The 21,780-nt window shown below is 44.0% G+C and overlaps 1 protein-coding gene across 1 annotated transcript in view; it reads right to left on the bottom strand.

Annotated features, from left to right (window-relative positions):
- The window catches only part of robo1 (roundabout, axon guidance receptor, homolog 1 (Drosophila)), a 300,316-nt gene that overhangs the window by 18,990 nt on the left and 259,546 nt on the right, over nucleotides 1-21,780 (bottom strand). The window contains 12 exon segments of the mRNA XM_037774440.1: nucleotides 1,151-1,305; nucleotides 3,036-3,078; nucleotides 4,568-4,594; nucleotides 9,864-10,064; nucleotides 12,086-12,257; nucleotides 14,616-14,737; nucleotides 15,642-15,873; nucleotides 17,534-17,655; nucleotides 17,752-17,918; nucleotides 18,005-18,173; nucleotides 18,673-18,754; nucleotides 20,646-20,851. Of these exon segments, the coding sequence (XP_037630368.1) occupies nucleotides 1,151-1,305; nucleotides 3,036-3,078; nucleotides 4,568-4,594; nucleotides 9,864-10,064; nucleotides 12,086-12,257; nucleotides 14,616-14,737; nucleotides 15,642-15,873; nucleotides 17,534-17,655; nucleotides 17,752-17,918; nucleotides 18,005-18,173; nucleotides 18,673-18,754; nucleotides 20,646-20,851 (1,698 nt within the window).

Raw genomic sequence — 21,780 nt, 5'->3', positions numbered from 1 at the left:
TTAGCACAAAGAAAGAACTAAATGTGATGACTATAAAGTCCACAAAATGAATTATTAATCCTCTTTGGGAAAGGTTTGAAGTAAGGAGAAACTATTGAATGGCTGGATGGATATTAGGCTGAACAGCTGGATAGGAATTATGGGCTGCCCTTAAAGGCATGGTCCCAAAGTGCATAATTTAGAACATTTCATTGCAGTCCAAGTTTCCAAGGGTAGGGTTGTTTAAGACTTGGGTCACAGCGCAAAATGAATAACTAAGTCCTGTGTCATCCAAGCTGATATTTTTGGCTGCAAGTTTTACTCTGTTCTCTTTTCAGATAAGTCACCGTGTGTGTGTGTGTGTGTGTGTGTGTGTGTGTGTGTGTGTGTGTGTGCATACAATAATGTATATAGTAGTGTATTAGATTTTGAGGCCAAATTTGCTCCCTTTGTTGACAACTGCACTAGTGCTGAATAAACTAAAAGGCCACCTGGTGGTGTTCCATACATCTCTTTCCCTTTTCTCGTCTCCACCTACAGTATCCTACATTCACGCTCTCGACCTCCGCTCATACATTTCAGCGTATGTTTTAGCATATACTTATTCGCCATCACTCCTTTCTCCCCCTTTCCATCTGCTCCTCCAGGTGCACCTTTCTCCCTCTATCACTCTCTCCTCCTCTGCTTCTGGCCACCGTCTGCAGTCCAGCCTTGACCTCTTCGCCCGCTGCACATTTCTTAAATAACTGAGCACTTAAGGGAAATTACATTACCGGCTATAACAACAGTATGGAAATCAGCAGAGCAATTCGATTAGCGACAGAGTAGAGCCATAAGCCCCTCTCAGTGCGCTCCTTTTATTTCCTGCCTAAAACAGCTACTACTTTAACCTCCGATAAATCAAACACACAAGCACACAGCCTCTCTTAATCCTAATATTTCTTCAGGTTTTTTTTTTCTTGTGGAGACCCACAGAAAGGAGAGATACACAGAACAACTCTCCAGGGAGCTAACCCAGATATCACATTTTACTTCCTCTTGCACTGCAGATTCCCCCAGCGCCTACGTTTCTTATCTCTGCGGTTATTTCGTCAAGGACTGCATCATTGCGTTTGAGGGGAGCGTTTGCTTTGGTTGTTGCCTACGTACGGGGAGTGTCGGTGGTACGTACCTGGGCGGCTGTATGTTGCCAGGTTGCTGTCGCTGTTGCCATTGCCTGCAGTACAGCAGTTGATGCTGCAGTCATTGTGGTTGGAGCAAGAGTTGGGCCATGTGTCTGCCAGCCAGGGCTGAGTGGCAGATTCCCCAATGTTTAGCAAACCAGGCCTGGAAAAAAAAGAGACCAAATGGTTAACAATACTAAGAGACTAAGCCAACACCACAATGACATTTATGTGAATGAACTAAAAACACCCACAGTAACATAATATTTGAAAGAGAAGATTATGTAGAGTTTATTTATCCAGCAGCTGAGAATAGGAAAAATCCGGCTTTAGTACTTTTTGCCTTTTGGCCACACACACACACACACAAACACACGCACGCACGCACGCACGCACGCACGCATGCACACACACACACACACACACACACACACACACACACAGAGGCCCAGGGAGCACATTAGAAAAAAAGCCCAGCTAAATAGATTGTGTGTGCTCGACTTGGCCACAGCCGATGACACTTTCCCTGAGCCCTCATGAGCATTAGCGAACTGCCTGGATTAGACAGCCAGATATAATTCACTCCCAATGTTGCGAAATGCGCGTCCTGAACAGCCAGTGAACCCAAAGTAGATTCCATGATGTCACACAACATCTCTATCATTTAAAAAAAGCTGTACAGAAGGCAGGGAGTGAAACTCGAGCCCCAGAAGAGAAACCAGTCTTTCACATCATCGCCTGGCCATTCATCTCCATTGTTTCCATGTCCTGCTCCCATTTCTTCTGCTTTAATCCCAATACAATACGAGATCACTTGTTCAACAGGATACTACTGTACAACCTGACCTCAGGCCAACCATGGAGTGTTAAAAGAGCTGAGAGTAATAAATCGCCTCCTATTGCTCCTGAAATTAATCAATCTAGCATACAAAGAGAACGTAGGCTACTCTACCAGCGCCATATACTGTTTCACTATTCAAATCTCCATAGTACCACTTCCCAGTTTGCATATTCCCAACACTGAATTAGCATTGAATTACGTTTCCTCATTCCCTCTCAAATGACTCATTTCTTGGATTCATTTTGGGTAATGAACACATTTGTCTTGTACAGCCAAACACAATCTCACAATAGCTCCTCAATCACCCCGGCGGTTGCATGTTGATATTGAATGGCCATTGTCTTTGTGCAGAGCTGACACAGCCATGCTGCGTATGGGATTCAATCATAGAACCGGATAATAGAATGAATATGGATTTACTGCTGATGGCTCGAAGCTAACTACTCATTCACACATGAACAACTCACACTAATGTACACTTAGAGTCAGTACTGTGTAAAGAGAGGGCAACAATTCAATACATATTTTTATCTCAATTTTCACTATTTCCGAGCTGTATGAAAACATGCCAAATGTCATAGAGTGGATGTATAAATGAGTGGTAGCAAGTGCACTGTTGGTGCACAATGCACCATTCCACAACATGAAGAGGTGTGCCGCTACTGCTGTGTGTGTGTGTGTGTGTGTGTGTATGTATCTCCATTAATGTTTTTGGGTGAGGCTACGGCACAGCCTTGTGGTCGGATGTGGCTCTCCACCACATAGGACATGGGCTCCTGGCAGACTACATGGGGCTTTGTTCCTGTTATCATAACATATTTAATGCACCTCCTGTCCTTACCCCTCTTCAGCTCTCTGCTGCCTAAGAAAGTCACAGCACTCCCCCTAGTGTTCGTTGGAAAAAAGTACACTTGCCCAACCCTACTCGTCTGCTCAGGAGGTTTAACATCCTGCTCTATTTGTTAACAATCATCATTCAAATTCCCAAAATGGGTTTAATATTTGAAATGTTATCATACAAAATAAAAACAATAAATAAATGAACTCCTTACCTTCCAGCGCTGCTTACACCCTCTCCTCCTCTCTGATATGCCACTGAAAAGAGAGAAAAGAATGACTTTCCAACATGATTTCACCACTATTACTACTGTCATCACATCGTCTTTGCCATTGTCATACAAGGTCAAATTATTAATTTGATTTTGAATTGTCATATTTTGCGAGCGATGATGGGAAAGCCACTTCTCACGAGTGTGTGCGTGTTATTGTATCAGTTCAAGTGAGCATGTAAATGAATGTGTGTGGCAAAATTTCGGCTGAGTCACACACACATACAGCAACAGGAGCAGGAGGAGGATATGTAAGAGGCTTATGAAGAACAGAGATGCAGAGCTCTTTGGTTGTCTGGCTCAGGTTCAGCGTGTTTGAAGCTCCGCGCGCTGAAAGTTGGACTCTTTCAAGGAGCTCTAAGCTGCCGGTGTGTGAAGGGGAGATAAACTTCCAACTTTAATTACAATCTCTTCCCTGAGAGGAGAGGAGGTGGAAGAAGAAGGGGTAGGTCGGAACTTAGCTATGTCAATTACCTGTCTCTTTTTCAAAACAGGAAGTGTGGTTTTGGCCTCCACATGCAGCTAGGGGAGCTCTTAGATTAACTCTCTCTAACGCAAAGCAAAGTGTCACAATCTAATTCTAGATTCAAATCAGAATAAGGCACTGGAACGTTCTACTTTGATACCAGGGCAGGGAAGTTCCTTCTAAAGAGACAGAAACCACAAGGCGTGTGATTCACCTGAAAGATTTCCAGCAAATCATGAAACAAACTACTAAATCATTCTACCTGATTGCACGCCTCGAGGCAGACAGGAAAAACACCGCTACTGTTTATGTATGACCTCTGCACAGACGGGATCAGCCAGTGTAACCATGAACACAAACTGTACAGTATTGTCTCTCTTGCTTTCCTTCTCCTGCTATCACTTTTACTTCCTTTCACCCCTGCACTAAGAACTGCCAACACACCCTGACACACCTCTAGGGAACAAAGACCTTCAGACGGATGAAAGTCCACAAGTGAAAGACTGTAAATACAAACTGGTAGAGAGAGAGAAAGATAGAGAGGCACAGAGAGCTTTTCTTTTATCGCTTTAACGCTGTGTCACTTAAATTCACAGATAACCTCCTTAGCGCCGCTGCCGCTGCCGCTTGCCTATCTAATTGGTGTGTTGGAGTGCTGGTGGCGTGTCATTCTCTTAAATCCCATCTGAGGTTGCCAGCAGCGCTTTGATCAAGTTATCACTAGTTTTAACAGCCTCTCAGTCGTGCGACCTGCTTCTCGCTCTGACACGACCCAAAAATTTGGTGGAACACTTATTTCTAGTAGGTCGATTTTGAAACTGTGCCAATGTTTGACTCATTTTATTGGTACACACTGAGCGTCCCTCGCTGACTTCTCTACAGTTAATGGCTTTCATCTATGAGGACTGTTCCGGCCATTAAAAGAAGTGTTTCCCAAATCTAGTGAAAAAGGTGTTGCCTGTGTACTGTGCAGGGAGTGAATAAAAGCAGATAACCCTAGTGTGCTTACCTGTTGGCGTGAAAGTAAAGGATGGCACTGTTGGGACAGAAAAAAAGGAAATCAAATCATTGATTTATTACGCATCAGCACAGTTCCTGGGGCATTATATAAAGGCTTCATCACCACATAGTTTCTGCTAAATTACACAAATCCTCAAAAAACGTATTTTAGCCTGTATTCACACGCTACTCACTGGCCCCTAGTCTTTGATCCCGCAGACATCCCCGGACCCCAACTGGGGGAAAGTGAGTGTTGAGCCAGCTGCTGGTTCAAATCCTGGCTCAGACTGTCAGAGGCCCGCTGGGCCGGGGTCACACACTGGGGAGATATCTGTAGCTATCTCTAATACTCACATCATCACCCGTACAGCTCAATTACTCACACTTTGGAGTGGAAGGGGCCCTTGTGCGAAACGTCAACGTACTGTAGGCGGATTTACATTCTGTGATGGCTGCTGCGGTCTGTGGGTGTCTGCTATAAAATGCACTTTGTTTGTTGTTGCCCTCTTTGAGGAGGTGAAGAATGCTACACTGCAGTTGATGCAACATTGCACCATGCTGGTTGCACCATCCAGTGCACTGCCTTAAATATGTGCATTGAAGAAATGTTGCTGTCTGTCTTCGACCTACAGTATGAGACATCTGAGGAGAAAGACGCCACTGTTGTCACATTCTCATTTCCTCAAACAATTCATTCATACAGTACCTGTGCCAACAAATGTCCTCTAAATGCCACAAGCACCCTATCACGTTTGAATCTCTCCTCTTGATGCTCAAACATGTCTAAAGATATGAGCAGTCGGGGGGCTTTTATCTGTTTGAATGCCTTTGAAGAAGGGGCAAAACAGTCTGTGAGAAATGCAAACGTGATTGTAATGCATAAATGTCACAGATGTTAAATGTCAGGCTAGATGAAACTGTAACTGAGCTGTGACTTTTTGTTGAGTAATAATTTGGTTGCAGCGATCTCTTTTGAGCTGATTTGTTTGGATTATTTCAGTTACAAGATTTGTTTTTGAGGATTTCTGCAGCATAGCATGATAACATTTATATTACACGATGCCAACACATGAGCATGAGGTTTGCATGATTGCATTCATTGGCAGGAAAATAAGAAAAACCTATTTTGCTTTTTTTTTTTTACAAATTGAATATTAAAGACAACACTAGCGTACACTGTAGCACACAGATGCACACATACACAAGTTCCAATTCAGCCTATTTCACCCCGAGTGCAGATTGTTGCTTCATGTGGTTGCAATTATACTCCTTTCAAAACATTCTTAGTAACCAGTTCCAACAAAGACTGTGGCCTCTTGTGGTCTGGGCGCACGAGGAGGCAAAGGAGAAAGGCGGGGGGGGCACATCTGCCTACTGTGCCCCTGAAAGAGCTTTGTGAGTTTATGTGTGTAAACATCAACATATAGAATGACAGAAAGTCAGAGGGTAACCTCAGCCTACACAGGCTGCCCTGCTGCCTGCCCACAGATCCTCACTGTCACTCATAAATAGTCTTCAGAGTTACTATTCTGTATCAACGGATTCCCTCTGAAATTTAACCTATGTTTGTAAGTTACTTTGGTTAAAAGAATATTGGTATTATTTATGAGGCTTGGATGAAGAAATCTCAATTTCTACCAATAGCAACACTAACTCTGAAACCAAACAACAATGACCAACAACATATAAGCATTAGTGTGTAATCAGACTTACAGGTCTTATTGATAACATTTTTATATAGACAAATATAAAAAAAAAGCTTTTAGAAAGGTGCCGAATAAAAGTATGGGTTTTCCTGAAATAAATTATTATGATTGTGAATTAATCATTTTTTTTTAATTTTGGCGGGTCCAAAATGAATGTTTTGTTTATCTCTGTGGAAGACATCTGACGTTTGATTCCCAAACTAACACAGCTTGTGAGCCAATAGTAAAACGACGTTGGTATCACGTGGTATTTATCAGGTGTTTGAAATAATTGTCACAAACCTTGTGTTCTTTTTGGTACCATCAATACTGTTCTTAATACTCCCCAACCTGATTGTTTTGATGCCTCCTCAGGAACCTGCGACAAATTTCTCAAGTTTTTTGTGGACAAGATTGAGACCATTAGGACACACATCTCTCTTCCTTTGCATGACCCTTCTATCACCTTCACCTGCTCTGCTGTTTTGAACCAGTTTGAGCTTGTGTCACTTACGTCCCTTAAGCAAATAATCGATCATCTAAAACCCTTCAGCCTGTCGCACAGATATTGTGCCACGTCGCCTTTTTAAAGAGGTTTTTGACGCCATTGGACCAAGCATCTAGGCAATCATAACCAGTAGCCTGGGCTCTGGTGTAGTTCTAGCTCATTTTAAACATGCTGTTGTGCAGCCACTTTTAAAAAAAACCTAACTTGGACACCTCAGTCCTCTCCAATTTTTGACCAATTTCCAAACTCCCCTTCCTTTCTAAAGCTGTTTTTATTCAACTTCAAACTTTTTTAGACACAAATTGCATTCTTGATGTGTTCCAATCTGGTTTTAAAGCACTTCACAGCACTGTAACTGCACTTTTAAAGGTTTTCAATAATCTTTTATCAACTGTTGATTCTGGCGATTCAGCCAATCTTTTTGCTTTTAGATATCACAGCTGCTTTCGACACAGTGGACCACAACATTTTAATTCCTCGTCTGGAGCACTGTGTTGGTTTTGAAGGTGCTGTTCTTAAATGGTTCAGTTCTTACCTGGCTGACCGTAGTTTTTCTGTATGCCTTGGTGATTTTACATCCTCCTCAGCCCCTCTCCCATGTGGAGTACCCTAAGGTTCTATACCTGGTCAGATTTTATTTTCCTTGTACATGCTTCCCCATTATTAGAAAGTATGGAATATCCTTCCACTTCTATGCAGACGACACACAACTGTACCTGCCCTTAAAAGAGAATAACTCAAACTCTTTGGGCACATTGCTAGCCTGTCTCAAAGACATAGAAGACTGGATGGCTTTACATTTTCTCAAGCTCAATGAGAACAAAACTGAAGTGATTATTTTTGGACACAATGGAGGCAGAAACGACCCCAACATGGAACATTCCCCCCCTTGAACCTTTTGTCCTTCCTTCAGTAAAGAATCTAGGGGTTATGATGGACAAGGATTTTAAAATGGACAACCAAATAAACGCAGTTGTGAAATCAAGTTTTTTCCAACTGCGGCTTTTATCCAGGGTTAAGTCCTTTTTATATCTTTTAATGATTTTGAAAAGGTAATGCATGCTTTTATCACCACATGCCTCGATTAGTGTAATTCATTTTACGTTGGTGTTAACCGAGCCTCTTTGTCTCGCCTGCAGCTTGTTCAGAATGCGGCAGCTCGTCTTTTACGCGACTGGTACACGTAAACATGAGCACATCACCCCGATTCTGGCTTCTCTTCACTGGCTCCCTGTGCCTTTTAGGATTCATTTTAAGATTTTATTATTAATATATAAATCGTTAAACGGGCAAGCTCCGACCTATCTCTCAGACCTTTTAAAACCACATCTTTTATCAAAGACACTCAGATCCACTGAGTAGTTGCTTCTGACTGTCCCGAGGTCTAGTTTGAAGCTCAGGGGTGACCGAGCCTTTTCAGTTGCAGCTCCAAAGCTCTGGAACGCTCTGCCTCCACATGTTGGGCTGTCCCCCACACTGCCTGTTTCTAAATCAAACCTCAAAATGCACTTTTATTCCTTGGCTTTCGGCTCGGCATGAGAGTTGACTATTTGAATCCTTTTTCCTTTCCTATTGCCTTAACACTTTTATTATTTTAATGTCCTGTTGGTTTTAAGTTGGTCTTAGTGTTTTATTGAGATGTTTTTATGTTTAACTGTTCATCATTTTGGTCAACTTTTGTTGTTTTTAAATGTGCTTTATAAATAAATTTGAATTGGATTGGATTGGATCTCTGGGTCATCAGTTAGTGTAGAAAAAAACGGATAGATGGCTGAGATTGGCGGTAAGTGTCTGGCAAAGACTTGTTGTGAGGTAAATGCAATGGAATGAGAGAGGGAGAATGGGACATCTAGTGGCTGAATGTTATCAATGTCATCAATAGCACCTTGAAAAACTCAATCAAATCAAGATATCAATTAAAATTTCATATTGGTCTTTGAGAGGATATTCAAAACAATATGAACCATACGAGAGAAGCAACAGTTGTGACCATTATCGACCGCACAGGTATGTGTAAAAGCTGTTAAAGACCACAGAGCTTAAGGAAAAGCTTAGCTGTCTTTCACTTTCACATGACTCACAACGCCCACTATTACTGCAGTGGATTCAGAACATGGATAGCCTGTGTTGTCTGTACGACAGCCACAGATTAGCAGCAGCTAAGTCAGTCTATTGTCTGTATGTGTCTCAAGGTTGAAGGGTGGATTCTCCTCTAACCCTGGCAGTCAGCAGTAAACCTGAGCCCGGGAGTGGGGATGGCGCAGGTAGGTTGCGCTCACAGGCAGCAGCTGCACAGCCCAAGGCCACACATTAAGCCAGCCCACACATAAACGAGACTCAGAAAGAAAGGCTAATAGCTTTCTTTATACTCTAACTATTGTGGGCAGAGGTTGGGCGTGTCATGAGCCCTGTCACTTTGACTCACATCAGGTACAAACCCACTGAGTTACGCATGCTGTGGCTACTCTAGGGGGTTGAAATGCAGCATGGGTAGGGATTCTTGGGTTTTTCAAAACATATTAACAGGATTTCTAAATGCTCGACGCCTCCATATCTAAAGGCCCCTCTCTAAAAAGACAGCAACAGTACTTCAAAAGCATGTGAAAATGTCAGCATGCCCTTGATAAGGAGGTATTATGGTAAGACATTCTCTCTTTCCCAGCATGGTCAGAAGGGAGTTGCTAAAAGGGAGGTTGTTGGACCTCAAAATGTACTTTACTGAAAACACTCTTCACACACCCCTGCAGAATCAGCGTGACAGAAGTATGAAAAAGAAATAAAAGATGGTCTTCGTGCAGCACTCTCGACGGGAGCTCGCATCACATCTTAGAGTACCCTACTGGACTTTCAGCTAGACTTCACCTAGAGCGCTCTACAAAGACATCTTTCTGTGTGTGACAGGCAGGATGTGAGGTGGGTTGGTAGCATTTTGGGATGCAGAAGATGGAAGAGACAGAAATGAACACAGTACCACGCTAATATACTGTATATTACATCGCATTTTCACAACAAATTTTGCAAGTGATAAAACCTCCTCTAACCTCAAACAGTACTGAAATCAATCAGATTTTCCTGGTAGTATTAAATGTGTGCTGTTGCACTCATGTACTGACCCTTGCGTATGCCTGCATAGCTGCTGGAGAGGCCGTTCCTCTTCTTTCGATGTCTGTACAACCACACGCTGAAGACCATGAGGATGATCCAGCAAGCAGCTCCTATGCCTGCTATAAAGGCCGGCTGCTTGACCACATCTGAGATCTGCTGGGACAGGGGGTTCTCCTCGATCACGGTCTCCGTCATTCGCCCAGATGCATCTGAGGATGGGGAATGGAGGAGATGTGAGAGCAGGATTAGAAAAGATTAAAAGGTACATTTGGAGGTACAAAATTGGAGGGGAGTTAGGAATGTGAAAACAAGAGAGAAGAGGGAAGGAAATGTTCTATAAAACCTAAAACTCAAACCAAGGGAATAAGCCTGAAATAGGGAAAATATATATAAAATAAATGGAGTCAGCAGCACAGTACATAAATATGAACATTTCCTCCTCCTGATGCACAAAAAGATACTTTGTCTCTGGTGTGTACGGGGCTGGGTTGTGGAAACGGAGTCGTTTCTCTCTATTATTCAAAAGGCTTTCATCGCAAATCCCAGTCAACAATGGCAGGTGAGCAGTCGAAAGCAGCCGAAGACATTCAAACAGAGCCTGTGTGCGCCACACAAGCCTGATGGAGGCGGATGGGAAAACACAGAGAGAGGCATCATTTACACCGAGCAACAGTGGTTTCATAATCACATAAATAAATCCAATGAGATCGTCCTCAAATACAGACACCATAATAATTAGCAAACTCAGGCACATCTGTGAGCTGAGGTGTGAATGCCTTGAAGCTGTTTCTACTGTGAAATGCACTGTAAAGGCACCGTCTGTGCGGCTGCTCGCAACAACCCGCTCTCAGTCTGTTTTTCTCATCTGTCTATTCTCTCTGTGCTTCTCCCTCATGCGTGGTACATGAAAGACTTCTTCGGGTTGCCCCAACCCCCGCCGTTCTGAAATTTCTTCATGTTCGTGTTACTTTTGTCTTCATCTCTTTTGCTCGAGTCTTTCATGTTGTAGCCGCTCTTCTCCAGCAACTCTCTGAGCCAGAGGCAAGAACACTTCCCCAATGAGACCAGCTCCCTGCCTTTATCCCTCTGTCTGTCTTTGTCTCAGTCACTCAGTCCGTGTCTCCATTTTGACTGCGCACTCTTCTCACTCCTCTGTCTTCTCAATTTGTGGCTCTGTCTGGCCCGAGTGAACGGAGCGTGCCGATGTGACTAAGCAGCCCACAAGGGACTGCACAGGTATCTGGCTGGGATGACGCATACAAGCTCAGAGTGTGACAAATGCATTTGGGTGAAGCGCTGGTCCCCGAGGCACATTGTTCCACTCCAGTGTTGGAACATGGCAACAATCACCACAGGAACTCTTCAAGGGAGAGAAATTGTATCAGTCACAGCCGATGCTTCTTCATGCCCGTCCCAGCCCACTCCATCACACATTTAAAACCAGATGGAGTTCTCTCTCTCTGCCTCATTCTGCTATTCACATGTTTCCCATCCTTCTCCTGAGTAGGCCAGCTCAGAGATTCGGGGAATAAAAACTGACAAAACATCTCAAAATATCTGTCCGTCTAGACGAACAAAAAAACAACAAGAAATAAATTAGAACAACTAGCCCCATTGCAGCCTGCACTGTGTTTCTTAGTATTAATAACATGTCATGTCTCAGCCCAGAGTGCAGGATTCATTATCGCCGTTGTTTGAAGCGAAGCAGAGGCAGGAAACATTGCATCCTTGACTGGAGAGCAGAGCAGGGCGGGGCAGCCGGCTCAACAGCTGCCATATAGGAATTTAATGTGCCCGCGTTGAGCACACCGCCAGCTACTGTAGCTAAAAGCCATTTTAAAGTGCTCAAAAACTGTAAAAGTCCCCCGTCATTCCAGCCCATCACACTCTTCCGTGGCAAGTTTGATGACGGTTGTATAACAGTAATCACTTCAATTACAGTTTTTAAGCATTGCTGCTGATAAAGAAAGGGAAGACAGGCAGAGGCTTGAACATGTCCGTTACTACAAAGAAAGGAATTACATAATTGTCTATTTACTTGGCAGAAAGTCATATTACTGAAAAAGCTCTTTCAATTTGAGATGACTGGATTAATGACATAATGATTTGTCAGATGACTGGGCTTCATTCTGCGTGAAAGGATTGCCTGAGGACAAACACATTGAAACAAATGTATCCAGTGAAAGAAAAAGCAGTACGTGAGCTCCTGTGAGAGGTTGTTTCTACCCACCGAGCTGGAAGAAGGTGATATCGCTCTTGACCCCGGGACCCGCCCCGGTGCTGGCTGCTACCTCCACGCTGTAGCGGATCCCTGGGGCCAGACTGGGAATCAGCACGGATAAGACTGAGCCGTCGACTGTGCGGTTGATGTGGTACCTGCTCTCGTTCCCCAAGCACCAAATCTGCCATAACATAGACAAAGAGAAAAGTGGAGATTGAGGCGATGTTATGAGGGTTTCGTGACAACATTCGGTTTGGTAGCTGCCTCCAATCCGTGTCCTTATAATTGGTTGGTGCTGCTATTGCAACATGTCAGCGCAACGTGGGTATTGTGTTACATCTCTGAGGTAGGAAAACATTTTTACAAAATGGCTTTATGTTTTACTGAGGTAGCCATAACATGTCTCAGTGTAGCCTTAAGCCCATGAAAAACAAATGGGGATCAGTAATCACCCCCATAACCCAATTTTAGCAGAAGCTAAGTGCCGTCACTCCCAGGAAGGAGAGCAGGCTGGGCCACAAAGACAAGTATACATTCACCCCAGCATGAGGCCTGGAGACCTCCACATCCTGAAGCCCCGACAGTCGGCTTTCTCTACCCCCCACTTCCTCCCACCAGTTAACCAGGTTAACATACACACTTCCCTCGGCCTGTACTATGTGCATGTGTTTGCACTCCTGCGATGGAACTACAAAGCCCTGAAATGTTTCTGTGTATCTTAAAAATTGCGGTGAGTGGAAGTGCCGCTAGGGACCGGGCTCGGTAATGAGCAGGGAACGCTCTCGAGCCGGACTTAAAAACCATGAAATTACTCTAAAGCCTATCACCAAAAAACATTTACCTGGAAAATTAACAGTGGCTTCACTTTTTTTCACCGGCTCTGCCTCATCTCCTCTTTTGCCACTAACCTATATTCCCTGTGACGTGAAAAAAGGCTTTCAAATTAAAATACAGGACCTCCGCAGCATAACGTATGAGTGGACAGCCCTGGCCAAAGTGAGGCCATTACAAAAGGAGCATACATTATCAAGTCAGGAGGGGGAAAGGGGGCTTAGAGAGAGGTGGTATAGGTTGAAGGATGCATTAGCATACCAAAGAAAGGACTGGAATTATAATAGGGGTCTGTCTCTTCATTGTTATGCCCTTGGTCATTATTATATTGTTGCCCTCCACTCTACTACATACATACACTATTACACTCTACTAATTCATAGAACACCTACAGTAAAGTCAAGTTTTATGTAGTTGGTGCTCTTAAAATGGTGAATTATTTTAATTTTAATTTGTATCAGTTATGGCTATCAATGTTAACGTGATAATAACCCGTTCATTTGTTTTAACGCCACTCATTTCTGTAATGCATTAATGCAACTTGCGATTTTTAGGTTCTAGCTGGCTCTTTTAAAGCTAGAATGAACTGGCATCATGTGAAACTAACAAACCTGATGAATCCATCGGTACCAACCATGTCATGCTAGCTTGTCAAGAAGGAGTCTAAATAACGCTCCAAACTTATGCAAAATTTTGGCGAGGAAGAACTGGCATGGCCATTTTCAAAGGGTCCCTTGACCTCTGACCTCAAGGTATGTGAATGAAAATGGGTTCTATGGGTACCCACGAGTCTCCCCTTTACAGACATGCCCACTTTATGATAATCACATGCAGTTTGGGGCAAGTCATAGTCAAGTCAGCACACTGACACACTGACAGCTGTTGTTGCCTGTTGGGCTGCAGTTTGCCATGTTATGATTGGAGCATATTGTTTTATGCTAAATGCAGTACCTGTGAGGGTTTCTGGACAATATCTGACATTGTTCTGTTTTGTTAATTGATTTCCAATAATAAATATATACATACATTTACATAGAGCAGCATATATGCCCACTCCCATGTAGATAAGAGTATTAAATACTTGACAAATCTCCCTTTAAGGTACATTTCAAACAGATGAAAAATGTGTGATTCATTTGCAATTAATCGCAATTAATCATGGACAATCATGCGTTTAATTACGATTTAATATTTTAGTGGAATGACAGCCCTAATACCAGTACAAATAAATAGTTCAAAGTCACTACATGTATGGAAAATGTCATGGAAGGCCAAACATTATCGCCACTAAACACACAATGATCTGTAATGACTAGTTAAGGCCTAACTACTGTTATAGTAATAAAACCTATCAATAATTACCACAGAAATTGCTCCTCACTACTATTCACCACTGGAAGGCCTCAAGATGTGTGGGTCTACCGTCGCCACCAGATGGCACTGGTTCACAACAGTTCCCACCAGCTCCCCAGCTTTTTCCTCTCTCGTCTCTGAGCCTCTGTCATCAACCAGACGGAGAGTACCGAGGAGTGTACAAAGGTGCGCCTCAACCAGGAATTCATTACCTTTCCATGTCTGTGCATTGTCTCTTTCTCTGTTATCTGCTCTGTCGGCATCCCAGTTTGTGTCTCCTTTGTGTGTCTCTACAATACCAGTCCCACTTGCTCAGACCTGAGGTAGCTGCTTGCTGTTTTTTCTTTTTGGTTACCTTGTATTCCTGGACCACCCCATTCTGCTCCTCTTCTGGAGGGGGTTGCCAGGAGACCACGATGGCGGTCCCATTGTCCCCGCTCTCCGCCACTGTAACCTCGCGAGGAGGGGCGCTGGGGGCTGAAGGGAGGGGGGCGGGGGGGGGGGGGGGGAGACAAAAGATTAAAAAAACACACCTTCATACACGAGACAGGTTCTTTTTTCATAACTGCATGCCGTCTCTCCTCGTCTCCCCACATCCCATTTAGCAGGCAGAATCTCTCTGTGAGACTGAAGCCGAGGTGAGAACAAAGGACTAATAATCCAAATTACGATGCTTTTATCTGAAAAGCGAGTTTGTTTAATACAAGTGGTTTTGTGGGTAAATAAAAGCAAACAACTGTTTACTCAAAACAGACAGGGAGCTATGATGGCGGGGTGTATGGTGGTGTGTAAACGCCAACCTGCGGTCCGAAGGTAATTAAATTGAAATAATTATGAATGCAACATAAAAGATGTAATCACAGTGCGAGTGAATGTTATAAAAACAGGCATTTTTCTGCTTATGGGAGAACAAACATTATTTTTAGAGCTCCAAAAACAATTATCAACAAAATTGAGAACAAAGGAAAAGCAGTAAAAAAAGAAAAGATGAAAACACTCCCACACATGCAACACACAGACACTCTCTCTAGTAAGCACCCGCATTTCTCTTAACTATTTGCTACAGATTAAAATTTGCAGTTGGGTTTCAACCAAACCTCATGAGACTGCCACAACCACACCCTACGAGACCTTAGTACGACACTTGCACTGGGGTGTTGTATACGGGTTTCCATAGGGCCTTTTAAAGAGCTGAACATCGAACCTAGCATGCTTGAATACACCACATTTGAACATAACATAATCCTGCTCTCGCTGCCTGCTGTGAACAGCTGTTGTATGCCCTCACACATGCAGCAAGCTGTGCATATAAAATAGTGTAAACATGAAAACATGCGTGCACACACGTGCAAGCACTAAAGTACACATTCATATCCCCCACCTTCCTCCAGCGTCTTGCCAATTTTGACATCACTGTCTGTTCCCTGGAATTCGTTGAAGAAGGGGCGGACTTTGAATTCGTATGTGACTCCCTTTCGAAGCTGTGGCACGACGGCGAAGTCCTCCCCGGGGGTGCGCACCTCGAACACGGCCCAGTCGCTCCGCTGCAGCCCCTCCGGTGAAGGCCTGTACATCACCTTGTAGCCCTGGATGTACTGGGACTGCTGCTCCACCTTGTGAACGGAACACAGACAAAGACGACGTCAGCTCGACTTAATGAGCTGCTTCACAGTTCGCTGTGGAAAACGATACAGTAATGTAATAGATTGTAGCACCACTGTACAGCGATGGAATCGTGCAAACTGATACGCCAGGCGCTGGATGGAATGGGGTACCAACTCATCACATCGCCCCTCTGCTTATCCATCCACATCTACATCTCTCTTTTTCGACTGTCTGTCTATGCGCCATTTGGAGCAGCAGCGATTTGTGCAAACCGCAGTATGAGGTCATTGGCCAGAGGTTCCTCTAAGTCTGGAGCTGGTTAAATAGGGCCCAGGCTCCCAGAACAGCCCGTCTCATCCTGCCCTGCTCTCTAGTATACTGACTGGCTGCTGGAGTTGAGGAAGAGTGGGGGGAAAAAGTGGTATACAGAGTAGCAGAAGTTGAGAATACAACATCATCTGATGTAGCTAAATATAGTGTTGCTTTGTGACCCAGCATGGCTGGAGAAAAGAATAACCCGTATGCTAATATCCCTACGACTCCCCGTGGAAGGCAGGAAGGCAAGCAGCACCGACTTGTAAAGGTTTTACGGATTTCTTTATCCCTCCCTCGTAAAATATGCTGCCGGCTCAGGTGGTCTTCATTAGCCTGAAAACTGTGCAACCATTTACTGCCGCACAAAGGAAAATGTAAAACCAAGAAAGTCCACATTGGGAATAGATTTAACCCCACAAAACAAGGAAACCGTGGAGCTCGGCTGTAACGTCAGTCTCCCTCATGTCGTGTGTTTTTCCGGAACATTCCAAGCAGACAGGGTAACTGGGCAGTAATGTTTTAAATCAGTCTTGACATGTCAGTATCCTTTTCACATTTCCTCAGTCCCATTCATCACTCACTATGGCACTTCATAATACCTGGGAATGTAGGGGTGGCCTTATGTCAAAAGGCACAACGGGGACTGTTCTTACCTTTCAGTGAGCCATCCCACAGACTAATATCTGCTATATAAGGTGGACAGAATACTTACATTGTCTAATAATGTAAAAAATAGTATTGCAGATGGACATTTGTACTGTATATTCAGCTTGTACCGGCAAAGAAAAGCCACCATAAACTCCCAGTTCTACTTCTACTTCTTCCTCTCCCACCTATCCGTTTTAACATCTGTAAGCCATTTCCACTTAAGAGCATGAGTTGGCCGCCTCTTCCTTCTCACTTGTATTATTTTAACAGCCGTCAAGTGTTTTTAATCTGAGAGGGCACAGGCTGGCACGCCACACACTGCTATACAGTACTGCATGGCCCGCAGAAGGCTGGGCTCTTTAGTTTTGCTTTTGGGCGGCTGAGTAGTCCACTGTGGGCGAAGCTGCAGATTTTTGGTCTCCGGCCAGTCGACCAGTTCAGGCTCATGCCAGATGGACACTAAGAACACTTGGACGGTGTTCCAGGCTGCTCTCAGCAGTGTCCTTCCTCTGAAGGGTGCTAGGACGTTAGCGCATTAGCTCGCCTGAGTGGCCTGACAAATTGACCGTGGGCGTATCACTAAACTAACCTTGGAGCTTTGGTGACCAGCTACACCAATGATCCATATGGCAATCTGTAGCTGGCCACAGCTGTCTAAAGAAAAAGACGGGATAATGGTGCATTCATGGAGAGAAGTATACTCACTGTCCACTGCACCCTGACAGACGAGGAGGAGAGGATGGTGGGGTTGTGCAGGTGGATGACCACATCTCCCAACTCCCTTTGGATCTGACGGTGGTCCACGCCCTGGCTGGTGGGAGGGATATCTGTATGCAGAAGCCCAGACGTCAAAAATGATGAATGATCTTGTCTTAAACTACAGAAAAAACTGTATATCAAATTCATATCAAGGCAGTTCTCACCTTGCGTTTTCACAGCTTCAGTGATAGGACTGGGATCACTCAGCCCATAGGCATTGGCTGCCCGTACTAAGAAGAGGTAGACTGCACTGGGCTTCAAGCCCTTCAGTACAAATGACTCAGTTTTCACATGCTCTGCCAAGGTCTGCCAGCTGCTCCCTGACGCATGACTGTGGACACACAACACAGAGAATTAAGGTTGTATTAAGGCCATGCAGGTATTTTGTTTATTGATCTTTGAGCTGATTAGATTTACCTGAAGGCCTCTATGACATAGGAGGTGGGTGTGGCTCCAGCATTAAGGTTTGGTCTCCAGGAAAGGGCGACGGAGGTGCGAGTAACATCAGTGACCTCGGGTTTGGAAGGGGCACTGGGGATCAGGTTGGGGTCAGTGGGTCTGTTTGGCTGGACTGCGACTCCAAACTCTTAATGTAGAACAGAGATAGGGAAAGAAACAGGTGAGAATGAGGTTTATTGCTATTTCCCAGTAAACAAATGCATGCATTTCCAACTTTCAATATTATCTCTATTATTTGACTTGTACTTTCACAAAGCAGAATAAGAATATTAAAGGTACAGTGTGTAGGATTTGGTTTGCAGATTGCAACCAACTGAGCACCCCTCCGCTCACTCCTCTCTTTCCAAGACTGCGGTAACGTGAGCAGCCGAGTGCGAACGGTACTACGGTTTTGTTACGTAAACGCTCCCCATGTAGATATGAAGGGCTCATTCTAAGCTAATGAAAACACTACGATTCTTTGTTTCAGTAATGAACACATAGTTATGAATATCATATTCCATTTCTGCAAATAGATCCCCTGAAATGTTACACACTGCTCCTTTAAAACCTATCAAGCAAATCTAAAAGCGTACACTCGTCATTAGAAAACTACACACTAAACATCTGTATTGGGTCAGTCTTACCGTGGACCTCTAAGTAGGCTTTCCACGAGGCCTCTCCGCTGGGTGTGGAGGCGATGCAGGTGTAGGTACCAGTGTCACCAAGCTGCAGGAGGAGAGGAAGATGTTTGGTTATATGGAAATTATTTAAACGTGTGCCAGTTTCCTGACCTGGTAGTAGTCACTCTCCCCCTTTCTGTCTCTTGCTATCTCCCCCCCACCACCACCACCTCCATCACATCTCTGCTTATTGACATTCTGCTGGAGTCTGTAGCAGGCAGCTGTCATTGCCTGATAATCTCAGTATCATCTCTTTCATAGCAGAAACTAGGGACGAGCAGCTGGAAAGGCCAAGTGGCAGACCATTCCTAGTCAAATGGAAAAGATTTTCACAGGATCACAGACTAATTGGAGACCTTTTTCTCCCTCTCTACCATCCCCCTGAGTACCAAACATGGAAGCTGACTGCTCCGTGCAACAGATGTGGTGACAAGCTGTACTGTGAAGATATATGGTAGAACCTTGATAATTTATACACTTTTAGATATAAAAAGGAAGTTGGAAAAAGTGGGGCTCATTGAAATTTTAGAGCGCAGTATGCATTGGTGAACTACGGTGTAGTAATTTGTAGTTTTTTGTACATTTTAGTAGAGAAACTACACAACAACAAAAAGCACTCAGAGAGCGTATACCTCCTCTCTCTCTCTCAGGCTGGAGCTGGTTATTTTAATAATGGAAAGTGTAGTCTGTATTAGATCTGGATCGGCATCAAAATACACAGAAAGAGACAATCATGTGGTACATGTGCCAGATTGTTTTCATTCAAAGTGCAATTGTACATGAGAAAAAAAAATTCTTGGATCGACACCTGGATTTTGGATCCAGACCGAAAGCAAATCATTTGTTTCTTGGCTCATGGCCTTTCAAATGAAATCAGTTGACAAGTTTTTGAGATGGTCTGCTAGCTAACAGGCTAATAAAAAAAACATAATCGTGTTGGCAAAGGTATATAGCATATTTTAACACTGCATGCTGCATTTTTAAAAGATGTGTAATCTGTCAACTGCAATCAAAGTCTGTGGGTAAGACAAGTCATTCTGTTGCGGTTTGCTAGTGATGCAGAGTACGCTGAGGGCTACTGTGCTGGAGCGTAAACAAAAAAAAAAGAGAGAGAAAAACAGAATGAGATAAACTCTTTGAATAACTGAGTGTGAACACGACCCTCAAGGTGCGTATTGTTTTGTCTGGCATGTACGGAAATGTATTCAAACTCGATAACAATGACACTCACGCGACTACATTAATAAAATAAATGACCTCGTGCATCAGAAACGTCTTCATTAAAATGTTGTCAGGGAGAAGTGACGAGTTCATTAATGTAAAGTGCCTGCGGAGTTTACTGGGCTACAGCGGGAGAGGGGTTCAAACGCACCCCCCCTCCTGCCTCGCACTGGCAGCCCAATCACACTGCAATCTTGTCACCACACGACACGCCAGCATTCGTCAGAACACCGCAAACTGACGCAAACTCTGACCCCGTGACGCCTCCGTCTGGAAGACATGTCAGCGCCCTTACTCGTCTCTCCCTAAGAGTGTGTTCAGCATCGCAGGCACACACATACACAAAATTACACTGAAAACCCGCTGTGCTTGCTGCCTGACAGGAACTACAGACTGTTCGACTTCACAGACTCAATTTCAAACCCACGACAACTGACTGACAGCTCACTGAGAGCTGGCTGCTGGCGGGGAACACATGCTTTATTTACCAATCAGCAGGGGTTTGTCCAACACATTATGGATGTGATATGGACAACTTTGAAGTTTATTTGAATGGATTTAGACATTAAAGGCAGCCTAATTAAAAAAGAATCTTGATTAAAAACACAATTATGTTTCTACAGAGGTGAGTTTATATATTCATTATACTTTGCTTGATGTTAAAAAGGGATTTGAGCAGCAAACAGCGTGTTTGTACATGCCAGCAGGTGTCCTACCTTTGCATAGCGGATCTGCAACGCGCCCGTGTCCAGCTGTTTGACCCTGGAGTCGTGTGTTGACACCAAGACCCCATCCTTCCTCCACAGGATGGTGGGGGTGGGATTTCCTGTCGCCACACAGTTGAGGACCACTGTGCCGTCCACAGCTACTGTCTGATTGGTCGGGCCCTGTCGGATAACTGGCGGCGGGCGGTCTGAGACAACTGTGGAAAGAAGAATGAGCAATTATGTGGAGAGAGAAAAAACAACAGTGGAGGTGTTCATGTGCTGTAGCGGGGACAGAAGGAACAGCAGATCCAGACAATTACATTCAGCTTGTGTGAGAAAACACACACAAAAAGGCAGAGAATCTGCCAAACAGCGTGTAGCAACGTAAGCATGCGAAAACTGCAAGGGTAGTGGGAGAGAGGAATTAAATCCAATTTTTAAGAACTGGAAACAATTTTCTAATCATTCAGCAGCAGGAGTCGAACTCAGCCAAATAAAAGCAGCGTAATTAAAATGAAACAGCCTCAGATACTTCAGTCTTCTCGCTTTAGCTCTAACAGACGCCTGGCACTACCCGTATGAACGCTCGCGGGCCAACAATCCCCTGGCCCATCCCCCAGCCATAAAACACAAAACAAGGGAGAAAAAGCTTTAAAAAAACACATCTAGCCAGAACAGACAATGTTATTAGCATGAGGGTTTTGAAACTCCTCCTCTCTGCCTCCCAGCCTGTGAACTCTGAGTGTTTCAACCAGTACACACAAACAACAAAGACATACAGAGAAATCATGCATTTGACGGAAAGAGAAAGGAAGTAATGTGCAGAGAAAAGAGAAGAAGAGGAGGCAATGAGAGAAACTTTAATTACATGCATGTGATCATTTTTCTACTGCATGGGATTTATCATATTCCTTCTAGAGGTTGTCTGCCTCCCTCTAATTATCATTATCATTAATAGCACTATTGTTGACCGTTGCTGTCAGCCCCACGGATTTACTAGCAACTTACATTCAGTGAGGAACAATCAAATTAATACCTAACACAGTGTAAAAGCAACACATGATGATGTTTGTATGTGTGCATGGATCCTCAGAAGCATGCTGCGGTGTAATCTCTGGGCCGCTTTGTCTTTGCTTTTGTGCCA

The sequence above is a fragment of the Sebastes umbrosus genome, chromosome 7 (genome assembly GCF_015220745.1).
Source record: "Sebastes umbrosus isolate fSebUmb1 chromosome 7, fSebUmb1.pri, whole genome shotgun sequence".
Taxonomy (NCBI): domain Eukaryota; kingdom Metazoa; phylum Chordata; class Actinopteri; order Perciformes; family Sebastidae; genus Sebastes; species Sebastes umbrosus.
Note: the sequence above shows the minus strand (reverse complement) of the source record. Positions and strands in the feature narration are given on the sequence as shown.